At 43.1% G+C, this 25,106-nt stretch overlaps 3 protein-coding genes and 2 long non-coding RNA genes across 6 annotated transcripts in view; 3 read left to right on the forward strand and 2 right to left on the reverse strand.

Annotated features, from left to right (window-relative positions):
- Nucleotides 1-1,202: 1,202 nt before the first annotated feature.
- chrnb1l (cholinergic receptor, nicotinic, beta 1 (muscle) like) lies at nt 1,203-8,505 on the forward strand. Its single transcript, XM_035520065.1, has 12 exons — nt 1,203-1,420; nt 1,926-2,059; nt 2,472-2,516; nt 3,292-3,401; nt 3,711-3,819; nt 3,995-4,142; nt 4,381-4,566; nt 4,870-5,093; nt 5,246-5,421; nt 6,839-6,850; nt 8,007-8,148; nt 8,330-8,505. Exons 1-12 carry the CDS (start codon nt 1,357-1,359, stop codon nt 8,468-8,470), a joined length of 1,491 nt encoding a protein of 496 aa, XP_035375958.1. The 5' UTR covers nt 1,203-1,356; the 3' UTR covers nt 8,471-8,505.
- Nucleotides 8,506-9,282: 777 nt separating this feature from the next.
- Nucleotides 9,283-11,575, reverse strand: LOC113589327. Its single transcript, XR_003411963.2, has 3 exons — nt 11,176-11,575; nt 10,183-10,293; nt 9,283-10,073 (listed from the first exon to the last, which is right to left on the reverse strand). It is a non-coding gene; the product is annotated as an uncharacterized LOC113589327 (long non-coding RNA).
- A 543-nt stretch (nt 11,576-12,118) lies between these two features.
- On the forward strand, nt 12,119-16,596 carry cldn7a (claudin 7a). Its single transcript, XM_027028920.2, has 4 exons — nt 12,119-12,674; nt 14,758-14,922; nt 15,382-15,466; nt 15,563-16,596. Exons 1-4 carry the CDS (start codon nt 12,452-12,454, stop codon nt 15,723-15,725), a joined length of 636 nt encoding a protein of 211 aa, XP_026884721.1. The 5' UTR covers nt 12,119-12,451; the 3' UTR covers nt 15,726-16,596.
- Nucleotides 16,597-17,955: 1,359 nt separating this feature from the next.
- On the reverse strand, nt 17,956-20,840 carry si:dkey-112a7.4. Its single transcript, XM_035519984.1, has 4 exons — nt 20,809-20,840; nt 19,953-20,270; nt 19,334-19,590; nt 17,956-18,146 (listed from the first exon to the last, which is right to left on the reverse strand). The coding sequence occupies exons 1-4, from the start codon at nt 20,838-20,840 to the stop codon at nt 18,067-18,069; spliced, it is 687 nt and encodes a 228-aa protein (XP_035375877.1). The 3' UTR covers nt 17,956-18,066.
- Nucleotides 20,841-24,318: 3,478 nt separating this feature from the next.
- The window catches only part of LOC113589322, a 1,079-nt gene continuing 291 nt past the window's right edge, over nt 24,319-25,106 (forward strand). The window contains exons 1-4 of one of the 2 annotated variants that reach the window (XR_004775316.1): nt 24,319-24,382; nt 24,673-24,750; nt 24,869-24,952; nt 25,062-25,106. The exon at nt 25,062-25,106 is cut by the window's right edge and continues 291 nt beyond it. This is a non-coding gene — a long non-coding RNA (uncharacterized LOC113589322). The remainder of the gene's footprint in view (nt 24,383-24,672; nt 24,751-24,868; nt 24,953-25,061) is intronic. The other variant, XR_004775317.1, reaches the window with a different exon arrangement.

A 25,106-nucleotide genomic window follows, 5' to 3' on the forward strand; every position in this document is an offset into this window, starting at 1 on the left:
GGACACAAAGAACAAGCTGACCACAACAGAGAGGGGTGGAGGGAGCTCAGTTAGACAGGCAGAGCGTGACACAGAGAGACGGAATGTAGGCAGGAGAATGAAAGAGAATGTGGCATGTTGAAAGGTTGCGTCTGAAAGACGTGTCAGGCGCCTACACCCCGTGTTTTGTATCTGTTTGTGTCTGTGTGTGTGTGAGTGTGTGAGTGTGTGTGTGTGTGTGTGTGTGTGTGAGTGTGTGTGTGTGTGAGTGTGTGTGTGTGTGTGTGTGTGTGTGTGAGTGTGTGTGTGTGTGAGTGTGAGTGTGTGTGTGTGTGTGTGTGTGTGTGTGTGTGTGAGTGTGTGAGTGTGTGTGTGTGTGTGTGTGTGTGTGTGTGAGTGTGTGTGAGTGTGTGTGAGTGTGTGAGTGTGTGAGTGTGTGTGTGTGTGTGTGTGTGTGTGTGTGAGTGTGTGTGAGTGTGTGTGAGTGTGTGAGTGTGTGAGTGTGTGTGTGTGTGTGTGTGTGTGAGTGTGTGTGTGTGTGAGTGTGTGTGAGTGTGTGAGTGTGTGTGTGTGTGTGTGTGTGTGAGTGTGTGTGTGTGTGAGTGTGTGTGAGTGTGAGTGTGTGTGTGTGTGTGTGTGTGTGTGTGTGTGTGTGTGTGTGTGAGTGTGTGAGTGTGTGTGTGTGTGTGTGTGTGTGTGAGTGTGTGTGAGTGTGTGTGAGTGTGTGAGTGTGTTTGTGTGTGTGTATGAGTGTATGAGTGTGTGTGTGTGTGTGTGAGTGTGTGTGTGTGTGTGTGTGTGTGTGTGTGTGTGAGTGTGTGTGTGTGTGTCTCCCCCCTGGGGGAGAATGTTCATGCTCTCCTCTTTACTTTGTTGTCACCGCCAAAATATCCCCATTGTCATATATTCCCTCTCTCATTCACTCCACACACACACACACACACACACACACACACACACACACACACACACACACACACACACTCACACACACACACACACACACACACACACACACACACACACACAATCATCATCAACAGGTGCCTTTGTTACAGCTGCCTCAAAGTGTAAGTGACCATTCCCTCCCTCCTGTAATTCCCCATCCTCAGCCAATCACGCGAGGCCGTTCCACAGGCTGCCGCACACACTTGCACGGAGACGCGCAGGAGAGGACAGAGGGGCTGGCGTGATCGTGCCAAGGCGGCGGTGGATGTTGCTGTTCTAGCCCAGAGGAACTTTTCCATCCAATTGCATGAGGAGAAGAACGAGGAGAGAGGACTTGTGAATGTGTGTGTGCGTGTACGAGAGTGTGTGACGCTCTGTGTTCTTGCACCTGGAGAAGGGCTCCGTGTGTGGGTGGAGCCGGGGGTGAGCATGGAGCAGAGGATGAAAGCTCTGCTTTGGGTTCTGTGGTGCTGCAGTGTGCCTGCTCTTACAGGTAAGGCAGATTGGTGTGTGTGTGTGTGTGTGTGTGTGTGTGTGTGTGTGTGTGTGTTTACTGAAAAGGTCACGTGTCTTTCTGTTGCACTTTATTTCAAAGGTATGTTACGATAATTTCGTGACACGGATTAGTTGCAGTATGTTCATAAGAATAAGGAATATGAATTAAAATGATGACGTATGATATGATGGGATGTGAAAATATTTGACAGTCCAATTTTTCTAGATTCTTTGGCTTGTTGTTAGTCATTCTGTTCCACATACAAATATAAATTCACATGCCAAACTCACGTCATATAAAGATGACATACAGTACGACACAACCACAAATATCTTCGGTCGTCCAACCCCCAAAGGTCTAATCGTGGCAACATTTGTCCTACATCCACTAATGACCGACTAGTGAAAATGATTCCAAAGGATTTATCAGTACTAAACCTAAAACAAAGTATTCCAAAATCCCTCTTTTATGGCACTCAGTAATAGTCATATACTGAATGCAGGAGGCTCTGAGGCAGAGCGGAGACTTCTACAGGACCTGTTTGACAATTACAATCTGAAGGTGCGGCCTGCTCGAACCTGGAACGAGACAGTGATAGTCAGAGTCGGGATGACCCTAGTGCAGCTCATCGGTCTGGTGAGGTTCACACACACACACACACACACACACACACACACACACACACACACATTGCGCATTAATCATTTACAGATCCCCTTCAGTCATATATTGTGGTTTCGATCGTGCACACATTTACACATATCCTTCCTCTGAGGGTCTAGACTCAGTGACATTAACAGCAGGCATTAGGAGCCCATCTGTCTGCATGGCGCCCCCTCTTGGGCTTTCTACAACGCCGCAGTGCAGTCACTAGTTTTCCCCCCATCATTTACCACGGCTGCAACTCAGAGCTTGACTGAACTGTCACCGTTGCACAGGCCATTAGCTTTGATCTGACAGGACTGAATGTTCCACCACAGCATACACACACACACACACAGCAGAGATTTAACGGTTTGCTAATATCAGCATGTGGCCTCTCCTGCAGAATGAGAAGAATGAGGAGATGACGACCAACGTGTTCATGAACATGGTGAGACACATGCTCCCGTTGCTTTCCTCTGCTCATTCACCCTGTTCCCTCCTGTGCCTTTAATTCACTTGTCACACTTTCCATAAGTGCCGGTAATTCCACCTCTGCTGTACACCGAGCCTTTGTCATGTGCCTCTCGCTTCCAAGCGCAAGATGAGACTTTAGTGTGCTCTTAGTCATTAGTTTGCCCTTATCTCATATGAATGTGACACTATGTCATTAGAAATATTCAGTAATAAGAGACACACATTCTAAGTGCACCGTCAGCAGGTTCGGACCAACTGATTCACAGCTTGTTCTGGCCCTTCTTCACCTCTGCATCGGTGGTCACTTTCTGTTGGCTGGACATCTGTTGGTTAGCAGGTTGGTTGGCAGTCCTTATCCAGTAGCGGCACTGAGGCATGTAAGAACTCCAGGGACACCGGTGTCACTGGTGCCACTAGCAGCTCATTTTTTATTGGCAGTAGTGCTGTAGCACTGTCTGACATCCAAATAATATCTCCTCAGCCGTGGTCGTGTGGTCAGAAACTGCAGAAATAGTGGTAAACGGCTGACAAATTGTGTGAGAGCACAGATCTGCTCCGGTCTGTAGAACTGTAAGAAAAGGGGACCTAGAAATTGACCGGTGAGTGTGGGTGCAGAAGAAGAGTGTTACGTTGCATCTCAGGTTTCTGAAGGCTAACACACACACCCCAGACTCACCCTGTTGTTTCAGCTCCATCGTGTTTTCTCCACATTTGCTCCTCTGGTTCTTACCTTTCTCCCACCACTACAGGCATGGTCTGACTACAGGTTGTCCTGGAACCCAAAAGACTATGAGAATATAGATGTTATCCGAGTCCCCCCCGCCAAAGTTTGGCGTCCAGACATATACCTAATCAACAAGTAAGTAGCCACCGCAATGCATCGGTCTGCCACTTTCATATTAAGAGTATAAGCTCAAGTTGTAACCAGTGGCAGACCCCAAACACGCTACTATAAATATGACTTGCCACCCGTCCTGGCTTCGTATTAATGTGTAGCAGGAACTCCAGTGAACTGAGCTATTCAGCTCCTGGAGAGCTCAGGGGAATAATAGCGTTTCCATTTAAGCATAACTCTAAGTGTCACAACTCTTCAGTCGAGAAGATGAAAGTGTTAGATGAGAAAACGAGAAGAGCAGCGTAACTTGAGAGGTTACTGACCATTTTGCAGTAACGACGGGCAGTTCGACGTGGCTCTATATGTGAATGTGCTGGTTAACAGCGATGGCTCTGTCTCCTGGCTACCTCCAGCTCTGTATCGCAGTTCCTGCTCCATTGAGGTACGGCCTGCTACAGTAACACTGTCAGAAATTCAAATCATCCCTTAAACTGTTTACTGCCAGTGTTGTTCGTGGATCTAATGTTCTGGCAATCATTATATCATGGTGATAAGATTTATTGTATTATTTCCAGGCAAACCATTACCAACAATAGCTTTGAACTCTGATTTTCTAGGTGGCCTACTTCCCCTTTGACTGGCAGAACTGCACAATGGTGTTTCGCTCATACACATACGACGCCTCCGAGGTGGACTTACAGTACGGCCTGGACGATGCCGGAAATGAACTTCATGAAATAGTTATCGACAAAAACGCTTTTACTGGTCAGACATCTTCAGCCATTATTAGATTTTTTAGTACTGACTGTGATCTTTTTTCCTTATATATTTTATAAATAAATTTAAAGGACATGGCACATACTTAAAACCTTGGAAACCATTTAATTTACTGTGTTAGATAAATCATATAACATTCTACACTCAACATAAATGACCAACACTGCCAACGCTAACACAGGAGTTGTGCAGTCAGCACTGGCCCAGGTCTCTTCTCTCCCCTCAGAGAATGGCGAGTGGCAGATCTGCCACAAACCGTCCAGAAAGAATGTCCAGGAAGACCTTTACGAGGATATCACTTTCTACCTGATTATCGAGAGGAAACCACTCTTCTACATCATCAACATCATTGTGCCCTGCATCCTCACTAGTGTGCTGGCCATATTTGTCTTCTATCTGCCCCCAGGGGCAGGTGGGTTAGCATCGCATAGTTAAGACTTCACACCTAAAGTTGATCAAGTTAACTGGCTCTGCAGTGGAGTCGGAAAGCTGACCGTTATGCACGTGTCTTTTAATAGTTTTGAGAGACTGGGCTATTCCAGTCCACATTCTATTCATTCTTTGGTTGACTTTTAGCAACATGCTAAAAACAGCTCACAATGTTGCTTGTAAAAGGATTTCACAAAACATTCAGTCATTTATTACCTCACATTTGTAGTTGTCCATGTGTAGATTTCTGATCTTCTTATTCTTCTTTTGACCTTCTTCCCTTTAGGAGAGAAAATGACTCTGTCCATCTCTGTCCTCATCACTCTCACTGTCTTCATGCTACTGCTAGCAGACAAAGTCCCGGAGACGTCTCTGGGGATCCCCATTATTGTCAACTATGTGATGTTCACCATGATCCTGGTGACGTTCTCGGTTATCCTAAGTGTGGTGGTTTTGAACCTGCACCACAGAACATCCAGCAGTCACTACATGCCCGAGTGGATGCGTACGGTCAGAGCACAGAGCCTCGCTCTCAAGCATCTCACTAAAAAACTGCTGTCCAAATTTGCTTTTATCACGAGACTGTTCTCCAGCTATATTCTATAGGTTACTGTAGTCTGGTAAAATGTCACAAATGACTGACATCTCCTTGAATCTCTCAGGTGTTCATCAATTTGCTGCCTCCTTATCTTGGCATGGACAGACCACGCCCAGAAGTGCTCGCTGAGGAGCAGGAGGCTGACGAGCAACCCCAACTCAGCCCCCACAGCGGCAGACCTGGAGGAGAATACTTTGTCCGGAAGATCAACCCTGAGCTGGTCCTGCCGTGGAAGGGAAGGTAAGACACTGGAAAGAATCCTAACAAAGCTAAAGAATCCTAACATCGTAACATCTAATATCTTTTTATATTGTTTTCATTGTAATCAGTCAACACCGATTAACATTCTAATGAAATATACCGATGCATGGATTTTTGTCCTAACGCTGGTACATCAGTTGTCAATCTATAATAAAGAAACTGAGTTGAGTTTCAGGAAGAATGAGTGCCATGACAGCATGAATTGATATAGTCCAGCTTTGGCTTTGGCTTGTAAGCACCAATGCACCAAACTCTGAACATTATCCACGGTACACTGTGTCCACCCAGTACAGGGTCCTGGTCCACCGTGCATGGTGTTTGTGAGAAGATGTCCCTGGGGACGTACGGTTCCATGGAACTGTGCTGGTGTCCATTTCTCTTCTCCTTCCTGGGGCATTTGACCAGCGCCTATCTAAGCCCAGTGGCCTGCCACTGTCGCCAGAGTCCTAAGCCCCTGTTTAGTTTGGGCATTAAAGGGTAATCCCTCCCCCTGACCCCGGACACAGAGGAAGGCATCGCGGGCTCGGAGGGAGGGATCGACGGAAGGGCTGATGGGAAGTGCATCCTTGAGCACTGCTGAGGAAGTAATACCTGAAGCTATGGTGTCCCAGTGCTTGTCTTTGTAGCAGTCATTCTCTCTCTCTCTCTCTCTCTCTCTCTCTCTCTCTCTTTCTCTCTCTCTCTCTCTCTCTCTCTCTCCCCCCTCTCTCTCTCTCCCCCCCCTCGCTCTCTCTCTCTCCCCCCCCCTCTCTCTCTCTCTCTCTCTCTCCCCCCCCCTCTCTCTCTCTCTCTCTCTCCCTCTCTCCCCCCCTCTCTCCCCCCCCCTCTCTCTCTCTCTCTCTCTCTCCCCCCCCCCTCTCTCTCTCTCTCTCTCTCTCTCTCTCTCTCACTTGCTGTGATGGAATAACATATGAATCGTTGCTCTGGCACTCTCTTTCTCTTCATTTTCAAAACGAGTTTACAACTGCTCTAAATCTTGATGGTGAGCCTACAGTTTAGTTAAAGAATGACATGAAACACCTTGGTTGGGCTTTCTGGGCTGGAAAGCATAGGAGTGAAATGTTTTTGGTTGTTATTACATGTGTGGAGATGTTAAATGTGTAAATTTACATGTGTGGAGTGTGGCTACAAACTGTAGAAGGAACTTGTTGCACACAAGTTGTGTGAATGTTTTACTTTGAATGTGAAGCACGCATGTGTACATCTGTGAGAAGTGTGTGGGGGTATGTGTGTGTGGTGGCCCATGCTAGCACATGTCTGTATATATGTGTGGATGTGTACATTTGCGTGTAAAAGTGTTAAGGCTGTGTGGTCAAGCACGTGTTTGTGTGTGTGCGTGTGTGTGTGTGTGGGTGGGTGTGGGTGTGGGTGTGTGGGTGTGGTTGTGCACACAAAGGTGTGAATCACTGTATGTATGTGTGTGTGTAGTGTTCCAGATGCATGGTGGTTGGTATATAAACCATGTTGGCAAAAATGTCTTCTGGAGAATGCATAATATGTACAAGAGACCTGTGCAAGCACACATACACTATAGCACACTTCCCAACCCTGTTCATACACTATAGTACTAGCTTTCCCAACCCTGGGCAGTCCACACATTTCAGGATTGCCCCCTTCTAACCCACCTAATTAAACACATTAGCGTCTTAAAGGGCTTTCTGAGCTGGATTGGATCTGGCAGAGCTATGAAACACGCAAACACAGAGTCCTCTGAAGTGGGCAAGAGAACCACTGCAGAAAAGCAGCACAAAAGCACTGATCTCAACTACTGTGAGCACAAAAATATTCATCAGAACCTAAACAGCACAATAGAGCTTCGGGGTTTGGTGCTGAATGTGATTATATAGTCCAGCACCAGGAGCGATACACTGGCATTCTGACAATGGGGAGATGGGGAGGGTTGACGAGGGTTGAGGAGTGGAGACATATGAGACATGCCAGTGCAGTCATATTTACCTTCACGAGTTTGCATGTGCACGTATGTATGCTCGTTTATGTGTTATGGCTCAGTGTCTGTTCTTTGTCTATAGCCCTTTTTTGCATGCACACTTTTATGTCTCTGTGTCTTCTACTATATTGTCTATGAATGGACCAAACCCATAGATATGATGTGTGGTAATTTTTCAATGTCTTTCTAAAACAAAATGTGTTGCTCAAAAATGGTGGGGTTTATTTTGTTGGCGATGTTAAATGCATATTTATATGTGTCAGCCTCTAAATATAGTAATCAAACTGTGAAACTGCTGACTGATGGTCACTAATAGGATATTTATAGCATTTGAATAATTAGCACCAGGAGTCAGGTTTGTATCTCTTTACTCTAAAGAAAGGTTTTCACAGGGCATAGAACTCTATGGAGTATTCAGTGTTGGGGTTTAAATGGTTCTGTACAATCACAAGTATTAAAACAGTGTAATGACATAAATTTCACAAAAAAAACATTGTGAAATATGTTTGAAAAGAGTATGTAAATATTTTGGATACAGAACACATGTATACCAGCAACTAAAGTGTGTTGGGTTGTGTGTTGATACCACATGTGTGTGTGTGTGTGTGTTTTACAGTCATACCAATAACACAGTGAAGCTCCAGAGGTTTTTTGACACTGACAGCTACTGTCTAATCTTGCCTCCTGATCTCAAATCTGCCATCACTGCTGTCACCTACATGGCAGAGCAACTGAAAAAGCAAGATGTGGATGATACTGTGAGAACACACACACACACACACACACACACACACACACACACACACACTCACACACACATACACACACAATTCAACTTTTCTTTCTCCTTGAAAAGCCATGGGCTATGCAGACTGATTTACAATTTGTTTATAATTTTACATAAAATGTCAAGATCACATGTTGTGTGTGTGCCTGCAGATGACAGATGACTGGCAGTACATCGCTATGGTGATGGACCGCCTCTTCCTCTGGCTTTTCATCATCATCACCAGCCTGGGCACATTGGCCATGTTCCTGGATGCCAGTTTTAACCACACACCAGACAACCCTTTTCCCTGAGCAAATCACACACACACTCACACTCACACACACACGCACACACGCACACACACACACACACACACACACACACACACACACACACACACACACACACACTCTCTCACACACACACACACACACACACACACAGACACACACACACACTCACACACTCACACACACACGCACACACACAGCCCCCGGACCTGCAGCACTTCAGAGCTTTCCTTCACCTTAAGGAAGCTCACACATGAATGCTCCATAGCTGTGGCCCAAGGCCTGAGGACTTTGTACGGACACCTATTTTTTGTTTGCTCATTTGTTTGTTTGTTTTACGTTTGATATTTTCAGCTTGTAGTTCCTACAGCAGCAGGAAGAGGGCGACAGAGTGTAGGCCTATTTACCTTTCATTTGTTGGGAAAATGGTCATAAAAAAATTATCAGGCAGTTTTTAGATTCTGTATGCTATTCCTCTCTTTACATGACTCCTATTTCTTTTCTATTTATTGAATGATTTCACTTGATTAGACAGTATTATTGGAGTTTAGATTACACTCTCCACCCACTCTGTTAGAAACAGGTAATCTGCAGTTAAACTCACTACCCAATTCTTTTCTGTTACTGCACACTACTCTCATTATAATGCTGGTGTAAGTGTTGCACAAGTGTAGTGTGCACAAGTGTATGTCACTACAGTGATGCATTGTAGTTGTTCACAGAACAACAGAGAAAGACCATGTCAACATCATAACAGTTAATTCAGCCATTAAGTCATTACAATCAGAGGAAAGCATCTTTATATAAGTAAATTATTTATTATGTACATAATGTTAATTTAAGATTTATATTGATGCTACATCTATGCATCAATGCTAATTTATACACCTGAATTTTATATCATGGCCTAGAAAAGCAGATGACCTATTCGTTTAATACTGTCGCTGTCACGTTCCTCTATGAAGTGTCTCCACTGAAACCTTATCCTTTGGTTCCCTCCCATGTCTGGACCTGCCTGTAGAAGTTTTGTGGCCAAGAAAACAGGCTGTGTGAGATGAGAGAGAGCAACATGGTCCGTGTTAGTACCAGCACTGCTGTTGTGGAAGGAGAATCCAGAGTTTCCAGTGCGTTTTATTGCACACGGTCCAGCCTTCTAAGCAGGCTTATGGCAGTTTAATCAGCCTCTTTTCACACTGTCTGCTTACCTCACTGGGTGCTGGAGCCAGCCAGGGGCAGAGCAGTGAGGGATGACTCCACCCTTATTTGGGGAGATTTAGGGGTTCCCGTTAACTTATTCTGCACTGCGCGGTGGTAAAGTCACAAGATGAATGTGCACATACGGTCATGGAGAGGGGGGAGAATGCTTTAGTTCTTTTGTGTGTTGAGGTTATTTGGCCTATGGTTTGGGAGCTGGCCAGTGAGGGGGCAGATAAATCACATAACCAGGGCAACGACGGCATCACGTGCTCTAAGCAAGATGCTCCTGGGATGAGGAATTCTTGTATCTCCCTCCTCTTTTCTGCGGTCCCATCTTTGCTCTTTTTCTCACAATGAGATTCAAAGGATAGTGTGACTCTTCCAGAACGGGAATGTTCTGCCCATTTGATCCCAGGAAGTTTCACTTCTGTAAAGACAAACAAAGCATATAAAAGAAAATGAACAGTGCTCAAACACGGCCCTTTAACTTTCCCAGGAATCTGTGGGTGTTTGATCAAATCGTGATGCCATAGCACCTGTTTTCTTTGAATCTTGGTACTGGTGATATCACAGCTGGAGCAGATGTCCCTGAGCACTGTGGCCCTCAGTGACTGGTTGGGGGAACGTGCCCATTCTTTGTTTCATATCTGTAACAGAAATCCGCCGCACCTTTCACACCCTGGACAAAACTCATAAATCCCAACACACAACAACACTCACTATTATGGCGTGACAGTGAAGTGGAAGTAGAAATCATTTCCTCTCTTATTGCAGTTATTGCTTCCTCTCCTGGCCTGTGAGAGTATCCCCCCCCCCATCCCATGCAGACCTCCCTCCCCCGGGGCTTCCAACCCCCCCGTTCCCCTGGGCGAGCTTGCGGTCTCGGTGGCGCCAGCTCCATGCAGCACACAATAGGTCACAGTGTTCCAGGAGCCGTTCGCTCGCCAGGACAGTCAACGGGGTGCTCAGGCGTGGCGCGTGGCGCATGCCCTGGCCACTGTAGCCAGTCGTGATTAGAACATGCCTGACTGGTTCACAGGTCACAAATTGGGTGCATCCATCATGGTCCTTATCAGCATTTTCTGGTGTTGATTTGTAGTTGTCACAGCAGATGGGACATGCAACCCATGAGTAATGTCCTCTCCTAAGCACCCCCAGCTAAGGGTTGGGAGTGTTGTGGTTTGACAAAGCCACCCAAGACTTGGATCACGTACAGACTCAGCTGACAGAAAATATTTAGATGAAATGTTAACCCTAACATAAGTAACAATAGGATCATCTTCATCAACCATCTTAATACATCTTAATATCTTAATATCTTAATACAACCGGCCGTACCTTAATACAACCAACCAGCTCAAAACTCCAATGCCTGTACGGTGCTAACTATAGTTTCTTTAGTACCAAACTACTACAGCTTTAGTTAACCCATCTCAGCCTGGTCTGTCTACAGTTTGTCCAGTGGGGGTGGCTTTCAATCTTCCTCATAGACAGATTGTGGGTAACTTGTTCTAGGAAGCATTACTTACCTGAACTGTTGTTTCTGTTGCTGTTTTTTGGAGGTGATGGAGAAATGTCACAACAGACCAAACAGGCTCCACTCTTCCAGAGCAGCAGAGCTTTGTGGCTCCCTCACCCAAGATGCGCTCACTTCCTCAGCTTCTGAAACTGTGTATGGAAGAGCCTAGCTGTGCTGATGGATCTGGAGAAAACTGTACTCCGGCACCATTACTAACGCCAGCCTTCTGTGGGGGGATAGCCCTAAAATGTCCGAGCATGAAGTGAGGCAGATACTGGTACAGAAAGCACATCCTGTTTGCTCTTGGTAATGCTGTGCTATTTTTACTTATTTACATACTGTAGGCCTGATTCAATCTATTTTAATCACTGTGTAAAACACCTAATAAACCTTTTTACAAAGTCCTTTATAAATGCGTTATTATTAGGATTGTTGTTGTTGATGATGATGATGATGATGATGACAATAATCATAATAATAATAACAACAACAACTAGATGTTATGAATAGTCTTGGACAATAACAGATTAAGTTTATTCATCTCTATATCCCTATAAATGGCCATACAGTGATCTGGAGATCGTACAAACCTCGCAATAATATAGCAATGCGTGATTTTCTTGGTCGTATAACACAATCATTTTAGCAAATCAAGATGGTTTAAATTTATTTATGATGACATTTTTATTGAAGAAAATTCCAAAGGATTTTAAAAATTGCAAAATAAAGTTCACGAAGGAACAGGCAACGCTGAGCAGCTGTTTTGCAGCTTGCGCTTGGCAGCGTGTAGCGTAGCCGCAGATTGACATTTTCATGTGGTAATATTTTAGCGGCGAGACCATGGGAAAGGAAAGCACAAACAGTAACGGCCCGTGCAGTGAAATCTGGATACGACAGGAAACTTTGTGTTCTTTAAAAACTCCCTAAACGTTGAACTTCAGATCGTTTCTATTGGGCGTGACGTCAAAACACCTCTCCGGACGCCCAGTCCAGATACATTGGCACGCGCGCATCCTGCCTTCAGACCGTCCCCCGAGATTAGACTTTCACGACTGCGCCTTCACAGCCTAGAGGTGCTTACAGTTGTCTAAGGTTCATCTGTTTTCCCTGCCGTGACAGATAAATTAAACAAACGTGTGTGTTTCTTTTCTCTTATTCTCAGCCGGTCTGAAACATTTTTGTTACTAGAAGCGAATAGGGCAAATCCGCGCGGCAGGTGCGTGACGTGCAGCTCGCCTGTGACTCCTCTTACCCCGTCTGGGTCCACGCGCCGTACAGCGTGCAGCATGGCGAACTCTGGAGTGCAGCTGCTTGGATTTTCCCTCTCTCTGGTTGGTGTCATTGGACTGATCGTGGGCACCATCCTCCCCCAGTGGAAGATGTCTGCCTACGTGGGGGACAGCATTATCACTGCTGTCGCGACTTACCAGGGGCTGTGGATGTCCTGCGCTTTTCAAAGCACGGGACAACTCCAGTGCAAGATTTACGACTCCATTCTGCAACTTGACAGTAAGTATCTAAACTAAACGTTTTTGAATAAACTTTTGTGTGTGTGTGTGTGTGTGTGTGTGTGTGTGTGTGTGTGTGTGTGTGTGTGTGTGTGTGTGTGATCAATATTAATTAGTACCAAACATTTAACAATGTTTTAGTGGCGTGACGTCGCGTCGGCACAGGTGCGTGTGGGTATATTGTAATGCAGGCGCGCAGACGGAGGCGAGTTTTCCCTAACCTACTAGTGCCCTGGTATCTGGTCAGTGCTGATGCATGCGCTGCAATGTGTCGTGTCATTTCCCCAGTGGCAAGCTCGTATACCTCTGACTGTGAGGTCTTTGTATTACTACACAGCAAGCTTATTGTTTCTGAGTTGTTGTGTCTGTAAACATGGTGGCGAGGAAATGTACACTATTATCCTAACGTTACAAGATTATCTGGGCAACTTGTGAACTTACTGTTGAAAAAAGCTTATCACAAATTGCATAGCGTTCATGTTGAAAGAGTAAAACTTTACACTGCAGTCACTTTTAGAAAGCAGATCTGACTATTTCATCTATGTAATTCACAGTACATTTGTATTTTATTTTTATTCGATTTTTCACTCATTGTTAGGCTGAAAATCTATAGGTTAACATTCCTGTTTAACTAACATCAGCCCTTCACCCGTAGCATACACACACACACTCACACACACACACACACACTCACACACACACACACACTCACACACACACACTCACTCACTCACACACTCACACACACATTTCTCCCAGCAGGGCACCTCTGCTACTCATATACATGTCTAGTGGGTTCTCACCATGGCAGCAGGACTCTGCTTACAGTACACTTCCAAGATACTGGAGTATGTAGCCGTGGAAACTGAAGCCTGTCACTTTGCTAATAGGAACACAGTCCTTCCACAACCCACTTTTCTGAAGGAGGAGCATAGCCTTCCCCTGGTGGAGACGTTCACAAAATGAAATTAACACCAACTTTCTGTCTCCCAGTCCTTTGCTTGCAATACGGCTCAGTTGGCTGTGCTGACGCAGTTATTTGTGTGCGGTTTACTTCTGGATTGATCTGGTTCGGGCTGCACTTGCCAGCAGGCTGAGTTAGAGCCTAATGGGGAAAGAGAGAAAGGGGAGAAGGGGGGGCTTCTCCTGGATTCCAGACCCGAGTAGTTTCAGCGCCTGGCGAGAGGGCTTTTATCGTGCCTCAATGAATGATGCTGGAGAAGTCGTTCTTTCACTTCAGCACACCCTCCCCACCCCTTCTCGTTTTTACTGTGAGTCTACAGGGATATGCTGGTACAGACTGGTTCTCTCTCTCTCTCTCTCTCTCTCCCTCTCCCTCTCTCTCTCCCTCTCTCTCTCTCTCCCTCTCCCTCTCCCTCTCTCTCTCTCCCTCTCTCTCCCTCTCCCTCTCTCTCTCTCCCTCTCTCTCTCTCTCTCCCTCTCTCTCTCTCTCTCGCTCTCTCTCCCTCTCTCTCTCTCTCCCTCCCTCTCCCTCCCTCTCTCCCTCTCTGTCTCTCTCTCTCTCTCTCCCTCTCTGTCTCTCTCTCTCTCTCTCCCTCTCTGTCTCTCTCTCTCTCTCTCTCTTTCTCACTCACTCTTATGCAAACACACATACACACACATTTTCCCTTTTGCTTTTCTCATGTCCTGGACTGTGATTGGGGCATCCCCAATTGGAGCCGTTCTTTGCTCTCAGTGGTGAGAGTAAACTGGGTAGTTTATTTTAAGGAAAGGTTGATGGTGTACAAATATTTAAGTAGTGAGAATTTGTTTAGTCTTGGAATTAGTGAATTTAGTAACGTTTGTACATGCTGTCTGTATCATCAAAGAGCTCTATGGAGGAAAAGAAGCTGAAATTGGGGTCCAAAAAATGAACCCATTAAATTGCAGCTTATAATGCTTATTTTCTCCAGTTCTAGATTTGAGTTTGGTGCAGCCGCGTTCACTGCATCTGGATGTTCAAAATGTTGAGAACACAAAGTAATAGGTCACTATTTTGTGTAACCTGTGCCTGTGTGTGTGTGTGTGTGTGTGTGTGTGTGTGTGTGTGTGTGTGTGTGTGTGTGTGTGTGTGTGTGTGACAGGTGCGCTGCAGGCTACTCGTGCTCTAATGATAGTGGGCATCATCGTGTCCATCGCCGGGCTGGGCGTAGCCAGTATTGGTATGAAGTGTACCACCTGTGGAGCAGAGGACAAAGTGCGCAAGGCCCGCACAGCCATGATGGGTGGGATCATACTACTGGTGGGAGGTGAGTGTGTGTGAGAGAGTGAGAGTGAGAGAGAGAGAGAGAGAGAGAGAGAGAGGACAGCATGTCTTTGAAAGTCTCCTGCATCAGAATCTTTTGTTTAACATGTCTTTGTTCAAAGTGAGGGGTCACTTAACATCAAAGTGCACAAAATGTGGATTCATGTGCATGGCAATTGCTTTGAGAAGTCATGAAAGTATGTGTAGGCAGGAGTATGATCCCTCTGCCAAATGCTGCCCTCCCACCCTGGGCCAAGCCATGAAGGGTTCACTTCAGGGTCAGTAATAGAAGCTTCATTATAAGCATAATTAGACGAACGCAGTGCTTTAAAGAGATGAGCCCTGATGTGAAGCAGTTTCATGTGTTCATTCCCAGTGTGCTCAGCCTGCTGCACTACCATAAAAATCGACCTTTGACCTTTTTCATGGATCCTGAACCACTCTCTTTGTTACCATCACCCAGCCCTTAGTGCGGTTGTCGCATGCTCATGGTTCGCCCACAACGTGATCCGCGCTTTCTACAACCCCTTCACTCCAGTCAACACCAAGTAGGTCAATGCACAAATCTCAGAGGAACATTCTGGAAAGGTGCTTATATATCTCAAAATAAACCAGAATCTGATTAATCTCTTTTTCTCTCCTAGGTTTGAGTTTGGTGCAGCTATTTTCATTGCATGGGGTGGATCTTTTCTGGATGTTCTTGGCGGGGCCATGTTGGCTGCCTCCTGCCCGCGGCGCAAACAGGTGTCCAAGTACCACAAAAACCCTACTCGTGCTCCCAGCAGCAGCACCAAGGAGTATGTGTGACCGCCCTCCCCTGGACAGATTTGGAACTGCGTGTGCTGAAGTATCCCTGTAGTAGGAAAAGTGGACTGGCCCAACTGACTGGATTGGAAAGAAGTGGGTTGACGGAAAATATATAATCTATAGAGAAAGAAAGTCCGAAGGTGTTTATCAGATATTGTGTTGATATTTTCAGCATCACTGCAACTTCATCTTAAACGTATTGGAAAACTAGTTTACGTTTTGATATATATGACACAAGGTGCTAAAGAAGGTAAAGTATTATTCCCCTGTTTGAATGTTCGCTTTGATTCTGCAAACAAGGGGTATTAGACCGGCGTCCTATGTTTGAACCCAGAGTATTAGCAGAAGTCAGACTTGATTTGAAAAACTGTTGGTGATGAGTTGCTCTTGAGCCCACTAGAGGGTGCTATAGGTGCTGTGGTTGCCTAAAATACAAAGGAAAGTTTCAGGAAAACCAAACTGCAAACACTAGATAACCCAAGCTGTAAGCACAGACTGGCCAACAGGAACAGAGGTAAAAGACATTCTTAATGGGCAGCATTGACATTTGGCTTAAAAGTTAATGAAGGAAAAACTCATTTCATTCGGCATCTCCTCAGAACCTTCAAAAAATAAATCAACAGCATTAACATCACAAATTCTAAGACTAATGTGAGAGGCTGAGTTTTGGCAAGAAATTTTACAGGCTTTTAGTTAAAACGACATGCTGAGATCTATAATCAAGTGTTGTCCTGCTTGCCATAGTTAGTGGTGTATAAGAAAAGGATGCATATATCTATCTGTGTGTGGCATTTTTTAAATGTTTTTTTCACATGCGTATTTTATCATAGTGTCTCAATGCACAATAAAAATTACCTTATTTCATCATAAAGTTGTTGGTTCTGTAACGTCTACACATTGTATGTAATCAGTGTTACATGTAAATGATTAATTGTACATCATATCCAACAAGTGCATTTTTATACTATAAAAAAATGATTATTTTTATATTTATCCCAAATCCTTTCAAAATTATAACCATTTTCTACTGAATTATATTTGATTTCACTACTTTTAAATGTTGGTGTTGTAGATGTCACTTGGACTCCTGAACTTTCCCATTTGCCGCCACGGCACTGAATGCTTAAAACATGATCCAGTTTCTATACTGCAAGATCTCATTGTAAGTATGTAGCCTTTACATGCTGGGTTACGGCAACTCTGAGGAATGGAAAGATAAAAGAGTTTTGGTAATTAACACCTTGCAGTAGTCACCATAAAAATGAAACTGAAGAATTCTATGAACATAAAATGTAATCAATCTAATGCTGCACTGTTTTTGGAGTACACACATCACAAGTAGTGAAAGATTGTATTTTCTAGTGGTGATACAATTACGATAGGGCTTTGGGTTGAAACATGGTCATTCTTTGGCGCAAACATCCAGAGATACCAAATGCACCTGGACGCTGTGCAGTCAGACTTAAGCAAGGCAGTCAAGAAGTAAACCAAACAAGGAAAATGATAGTCATGCATAGTTTATTTTCAAAAATGCAATTTACAAATACAAAAACGAATTTTCATGCAGTTCAATGATGAGTTACCAACTTCTGTATGATATTTTAAAACCAGTTTGGTCAAACTGCTCACTTTGAATACTAGCCATTATTTCAGATAACTTTATTTGGACTAAAGGTGAACAACTCCCCATGAATGCTGACCATTTAAAAACCCTCCCTGCCAATACACCTTAGCTTCTAATGTGCAGAATGCATAAAAAGACATGCCAAAAGAACCCAGTTTCCAAGGCAACAGGAGGTCTTAAGCTAGTGGTACGTTACACATTAACAGACTTTCATAGAACATATCTGTGAGACAGGAGTAGCCCTACCAAATGAGCGTGGTTTGGTCTTTGTCCCCTTAATAAAGTGCAGTTTTTAAATAAATATAGCCCTATAGCTTTAGAGATCACGTTTAGTTTCAGTATCAAAATGCAGTGTCTCACAGAGAGGTAACCACAAATACACAGCCATGAGATCTTTTTAAGTTAAGTTACAAGTGATGACAAGCAATGATCAGCAGTTGACAGTAAAGTTGTACCAATGTGAGATTATGGAGATCAAAGAAGGAGGGGAATGGAGAGAGAGAGAGAGAGAGAGAGAGAGAGAGAGAGAGCGAGCGAGAACCCGTGCACACCAGTCTACAATAGAAAAAAAAAATCTGTGGGTGAGACCAAGGTAAGAATGTATGCGTGTGTTTAAATGATTCATTTCTTGTTTAGTTGTTTTTGTGTATTGAAATCATTCATTTGCTAGAGTAACGGTATTGGCCTCTTCACAGCTTTGGCACAGTCTGTCACGCTTTAGGCAACAGGTGAGACACTGATGGGGAAGCCCCTGTTGTTGTTCATGATGTCATCCAAGTCTTCATCATCAATGATTACTGTTTACGGGGAGGACAGGAAAGGTCATCTTCAGGTAGGCCGCACGACATGATAGACTCGTGCCACATGACAATTTGATCATCAGTACATGATATCAAGTGACACTGATTCTGATTATACCATCTTCAGAATTGAGCAGAATTGCCATTTAGCACTTGAATTCATTCTTTGTGAATGATAAATGCATCTAATCTCATTTTAATTATTTTTTTCTTAGATTTTAATTTGTCTTATTAATTTGCCAATATTAAGCAAGCTTAAGTAGATGGTTTCAAAAAACATTCCTTGTCAGAAGAAAATGGAAAACCTGTTAGACAAAACATGAGAGGCGTATCCTCATCTTACAAAAACTTGTATGCAAATGTGTGTGTGTGTGTGTGTCACACGCTCTCATACTCTCCTTAAACCAGAAATGGTGAAATGCTCATTCTGTCGAAAACTTACGTGGCTAAAGATTCACTGCATTTGCAGTTGGGAACATCTATCTTCATGTATTCATTTTTGTTTAGGTTGTATGTTGTGGTTGAGTATGGTTGCGTTTTTTACATTTATTTATTTAGTATGGCTGGTAGGCTGTTAATTATTATAGAAGTTTATTTGGACTATTTAAGATTTTAGTTTACTTTCAATGCCTATTGAGTATGGTATATGTTAATGTGTGTAATAGGTATAATTGAATATTTATTTATTTTTTTATTCGAAATTGCATTTATTTTTATTTATTTGCTATATAGAAAATGTGCCAACAGCGCCACTTGGTGGCATTAGATTTTACTTTTTGTTCGCCAATTCGTTTTAATGTGATATTTGTTCTGGTCGATTAAATCGTTAATCTGTTCTTTTATGGCAAATCGCGATAGTGGGAAAAATCGCTTACATGCCAATGTAAACAACTTTAGTTATTCTGTTCAGTCTCATTTATAGCTATAATATTTCCCCTTTGACTTAATTGCAAGTAAATAATTATGGGCGGAAGTGTTGGCATTGTTAGTATTTTGGGTTACATAAAGATCACACTCCATTATAAATAACACTTTTGTTTAGCGTCTCACTTGCTTTCCCCTGTAGAACAACATTAATCAACAACTTTTAAAAAATCAATATGTTAAACAGAGGAAGACTACGAGTATTTAAAGGTAAAAGTATTCTGGCCACTTTATAGGCATTATTGGTCCAAACTACCAACCTCTTTTGGAGCGCCCGATCTGTCCGAGTTTGGGCGCTCTCTGCGTTCTCCGCGGGGGTTCCGCGCCGTTGGATCCGTCTCCGTGCCCGGTGTTGTACGAGACTACCGATCTTGGTCGAAGAGAACCTGCTGGCGGTATGAGGTCGGGCATTCCTGTCGTGCCGTACATGTTTGCAAATGGTCGTGCTGTCTCTCGCTGTACTGCGAAGGATGTCTTCGTATATTTGCCTCTGGGTCGGTGCTGTTCGTCCAAACAACTGCAGCGAGATTTGGGATCGGTTTAAAACCCGTCTAAGACACATCGACTTTAATAAACGAGTGGGCGAAGTGACACGCTACCCCATCCTAAATCATTTCGGCGAGCGAATACTCTGTACGACATGCGAGCTACCCTGGACATGACGGAGTCTATCATGTCGATAGTCCAGCTGTTAATCTCCACCAAACAGGTCCGTCTTTACAGCGGTAGGGTTTCAAGTCATTGTTCCTCATGTCAAACGTGTCAACACAAAGGCTCCCACAGGTAGGTTTCCGTCGCAGCGTGTATAACCTTTATACGTTTTTCAGAATTATTTTCCTCGACGACCCGGTGAAACATAAAACCCTATAAACCGCTTACCTGTTTGTTGTTTGTCGTGGATGCGAGAGGTTTAAACCGTGGCTGAAGTGCCGTTTGGGTTGGTCTGTGAGGATCCTCTCTCTGCTAGGAAGTAACCCCGCTGTCCTGCAGGGGCAGACTTGTGTCGTAACTCCTGCTTGGGGATTTCCTTGGTCCTTTCTGAGTGCGTCATGCGAGGGAGGGCCGCTGTAGCCTACGCCAAACGGGTGAATATTATCACCCGTGGGTGGACTAGTCTGACACTTGATATACACCCACAATAAAGCTACGATACGGCATACTGGTACCAGCCCACGCACATAGGCAGCGATCTGCGTGCTTTAGTCATAATACAGAGGATATGTTTATATAGCTTAAATGAAGGAAAATAATGTTGTGATTTACATGGTCTAAACTCTATGGTGCATGTTCATAAAAGATGATTTTGGCCTAACTGTGTCTTTATTATTCTTATTGTCTATACTGTATACTAGTACAGACTGTCACTCAGAAAGTTGAATGTGTGTTACGGGTTTCTGTGTTTACTGCCTGGAAGACCTGGGATCGAGAACCGGTATGGTTGGTGCTTACACCCTTTGTTACAAAATTTTTTCTGCGATGGGACGGTACTGTGAAGCTACTGGTAGTGTGTACATTATTAAAAGACCCGCTGTTGTGAGGGAATGGGGCAAAGCCCAGTGTGAACTCTTTCTAATGGACTCGGGTGTGACCCTGGTTGAAGGATGGATATGTGAAGGAAGTACAGGGATGCACTCCCCACAGGAGAAAGCAGTGTAATGGAGACTGTCATCCACTGGCAGAGAGGGAAATGTGGTCAGAGAACACATTTACCACCTGGAAGATCTGAGATCAACACCAGGTGTGGTTGGTGCCCTCAGCCTTTGTCATATTTACATGTACTCATTAGGAGGTAAAAAAAACAGAAACTTAGATAAGTAACACTCTCAGATATTTAATACTTATACTTCTAAAAGTATCCACATATGTGAATGATTCATTTACAATCAAAGGTAAGTTTTGTGTAAAATAATAGGTTTTCTCACTATTGTTGAATATCTAGGGCAAGGGACTTGTAGACAAGCAATCATTATCAGACATAGATCAGCAAATACTTTATTCCCCCCCCCCCCCCCCCCCCACCACACACACACACACACACACACACAGCAGGAAAAGCATTCTTTTACAATGCATTATGTGTTCACACACAATGCTTTTTGCATTCTCATGAAAATTCTGGCAATTCCTATGCAGGTGGTTTACATTGTGTCAGCAGAAATAACCGTATTTACACACTAATGTGTCATGTCAATCACGTACACTCTAATCTTCTCAGGTATCAAAAAAGTAATTTACTTAGTAAAAACTAATTAACACGCAGTTAACGCACCACATCCACTTATTAGCTCTGAGCAGTATCTAGATATCATGATGTTGAATTTGATGTTTTCATTTCTATATTCAATTTCACATGAACACAATTGGGCTAATGGTTTTAGAGGTAGTTATAGGCCAGAAAAGGTAGTTTAGTCACATCTACTTGTAAGGGATTTCAAAGTGTTTGCAAGGAACATTGTAAGGAATACAATTTTGTTTCTCTTTCTGCCACATAGTTCTGTGGGTTCCTTTTATTTTACAACCCACAGGAAAACTTGATCAAAGCTTGATCTTTGATGGCTCGGGTCATGTAAAGGTGAATCTTGTTTTAGCATCAACTTCGTCGGATGTTTCTCCTAAAATTCCTTACAAGAAACAACATATGATAAAAAAAAAAAAAGGAGACAATATTACTGGAAAAGGGATATCAAAACTGAGAATCTTGATTGAGAAACATATCAGACCAGCTAGAGCTTTTTGCCTTGCCTGAAATCTCCGATGTCTAATTATTCTCCAATGGTGCAACGGCAATATAATGTAGCCTAGAGCAGCTAGCAATAACCATTTAATTAAACACAAGAATATACAATTATTCAAGAACTGTTTGAACCATATAGTATTGCTGTTTTTGACTCACTAAAGAGAAAGATCTGTTAAAAAAATACAGAATTAAAAGAATAAAGTAATGTTAAACTGATCGCTACGTGCTGTATTTGGTCATTTTTATAGTATTTCGGTATGTTTATATACATATATCGCTGTCACGGTGCGCGGGACGCCTCTTTGCTCTTTAGCTGCGTGCTTCTTTGCTTCTTTTCTTCGCTTTGTCATCGAGAATAAGGACTCCTCAACTGTGTGATTATGCTAGGTTATACGAAAGGCTTTCATCTTAGTTTGAACTTGTTAATTGTTACCTGGGTACTGAAAAACCTACTAACAAATACAGCGGGTTTTTTTAATTAAAAAAAAAAAGTTCTGCATTGAGCTTCCGCATGTCTTTCTAGAACGGCCTGGACGTCTTGTGGAACTTAGCTGGGTGTGAAAGGTCCTGCTGTTATAATTATCGCCATCTTCTGTTCTGTGGTGGTAATACAAGTGGGAATTCGCCTAATTGCTTATTTTCCTTTGGCCATATGTCTCATTTTTTAAAAGATTATCAAAATCTTGAAGACCTTTTGCCTGAGTATTGTTAATTGTGACCATATGAACTTGGCATTTCAGCCTATACACTGTGGCGAAATGCAAGTTTTACATAATTGCTACGGCATCTAGGCATCGGTACTGTTGGTGACTGCTGAGTGATCATATTGCACTGTCCGTTTATTTCATATGGTCTCCTATGAGTCCTTTGAGTCCTAAAAGGTCACATAAAGTTGACAATCAGGTGTAAAATGTATTGTAATAGACTATCAAAATCCTGAATAAAAAGAAATTTTACTGTAGCATTTGTTTTCCTTCTGACCCTGTGAAATTGGCATCTGAAACTATGTAGTCTCAACAGCTCTGGGAGTAGCTATGCCCTAGTATGGTCTGATATTGACAGATATTGGTGCACCTGGAGGAAGCAACAGCCACCTGTTTGTCACTTGGCAGAAATGTAAAGGAGGTATCATACGTCTCTTTTATTGACCAGTTGGTTAAGTCTTCTTTGTCTCAGCTGATCAGGGGACAACACATATGTTAAGATCCTCAAAGGTATATCTAAAGTACCATCTTGGGAGATGGTATATGCTGATTAAATGCATGCTCCTTGGCTATGAGGGCTAAAACCAAAAGTATGTGAGATTCTTGATCAAGGCTAAAAAGATCATTCTTATCTACCACAGCATGATGTTCACATCTGGGCAAATCTGAAATCTTTGTTGAAATCCATGAAGAGGCATGAGATTATGGTGTTTTGTTTGCTCAAGCAGAAAATACAACTTAATTAAAAGTCCATTTCCTTTCCATCATAACTTATTTCTGTCTGGGACAAAACCAGAGGAAATTTAGATTTTTCTGATATTCTTATATGAACTTGGGTGAACTTCATAAACAACATTGCAACCCTGATCGGTTGGTTTGCTGAGAGAGGATGTAATCTAATCCAATCACATTTCTTCTCTCCTGAGTGGTTATGTTCACAGCATGTGTCAGGACACAACAAATATGTCAGGTCTCAGCCATCTGTTGAAGATTAGGGTATGCGTGGACCTGTCGAAACCTATTTGCTCAAGCCATTGCGTAAATACAATAGCTTTATGTGTGCTTTATGAGGGAGGAAACAAAGTGATCTGTTATCTAGCAAATAAAAGCAGGAGTGGGACTGCTGCTCCTCTATAACTCAGACAGAAGCTGCAGTTTATGGACCAGCATCAGAGAAAAGATGTCCAAGATCTTCTTGATCATGTTCACCTTGGTCATCCTGACCACCATTTTGTGCAACCACTCAGGTAAAAACAATATATTATTTAACTCCACCCATGCAATTTTGCATGTCTAAATAAATGCTGATACATGATTTTTGTTAGTTTATGGTACCAAATTTCCTCCAGACATTCATTTGGTTGCTGGTTAGTATGATGAAATATAATACAAAAATGTAACCAAATATCATGTGGTTTACAACTATAAAGTATCCATGAGATGTCTTGTTTGCATATTATAATTAATATAAGTTTTGTCATTATATGCCACCATCTATTTGTTCTAGCCTTCTGATCTTAAATATTCAAATGAGAATTGGACAGCATAATGGCCTATCTGGAATGAATCAGGTTTTCACCAAACCTAAACTGCCCCTCAATGCAGAACCATATGCTCAGACTTTACCCATAATATTATACCTCCAACCATTACTCCTAACCAAAAACTCTATGTGAAATTCGTCAGCGGTGCTTTTCACAGCGTAGAAATCAAAGAACGAGTAGACTATTCAGTTAAAGTGAGATCTTATTTTGGTAAATTTTACAGTCATCATGTTTTACTAAAAGTGCTTTTTTTTTTTTTTTTTTTTACTTTAGTATATTCTCGAATATCACAGAAGGGGCGAGTCTTTACCTGCACTTGCAGTTGTGAGTATTCTGTTCCTTTTCATATGGTCTTGTAATGGGGCCCTTGGGTTTTTAATTGTATGTTCTAATAAGACCAGGTGTGAAATCTCTCTCTCTCTCTCCCTCTCCCTCTCTCTCTCTCTCTCTCTCTCTCTCTCTCTCTCTCACCCTCTCTCTCTCTCTCTCTCTCTCTCTCTCTCTCTCTCTCTCTCTCTCTCTCTCTCTCTCTCTCTCTCTCTCACCCTCTCTCACCCTCTCTCTCTCTCTCCCTCTCTCTCTCTCTCTCTCTCTCTCTCTCTCTCTCTCTCTAGTAAATGGCAATTTCCTAATCAGGGCATGTCCCTTGTCAGCACATAAATTCCAGCATTTTTGCAGGAAAAGGCAGAATGGTGAGATGTTGAATAATACATGTTCTAGTGGTTTTGTACTTCTTGTTGTTTTGGGTTTTGACTTGTATGTTGTAACAAGACCCAGGTTTGAAGTCTCTCTTTTTCTCTCTCTCGTTAGTAAACGATGGCAACGTCCTAATCACGAAGACATGTCATTTGTCAGCAGATATTTTACAGTATCATTGCAAGAAAAGGCAGAAAGGTGAGGTGTTGAATAACTCCTGGTTGTGGGTGTTTGTTTTGTGCTTCTGTAATATTGGTGTTTTTGAAGGGTAAATGGTCTTAGTATTTGTATTTCTCCTTTTTCCAAGGTGCAGATATAATCAACAAGAGATTATTTTTCTACTCCCTATCCA

This window comes from Electrophorus electricus, chromosome 19 (genome assembly GCF_013358815.1).
Source record: "Electrophorus electricus isolate fEleEle1 chromosome 19, fEleEle1.pri, whole genome shotgun sequence".
NCBI classification, from domain to species: Eukaryota; Metazoa; Chordata; class Actinopteri; order Gymnotiformes; family Gymnotidae; genus Electrophorus; species Electrophorus electricus.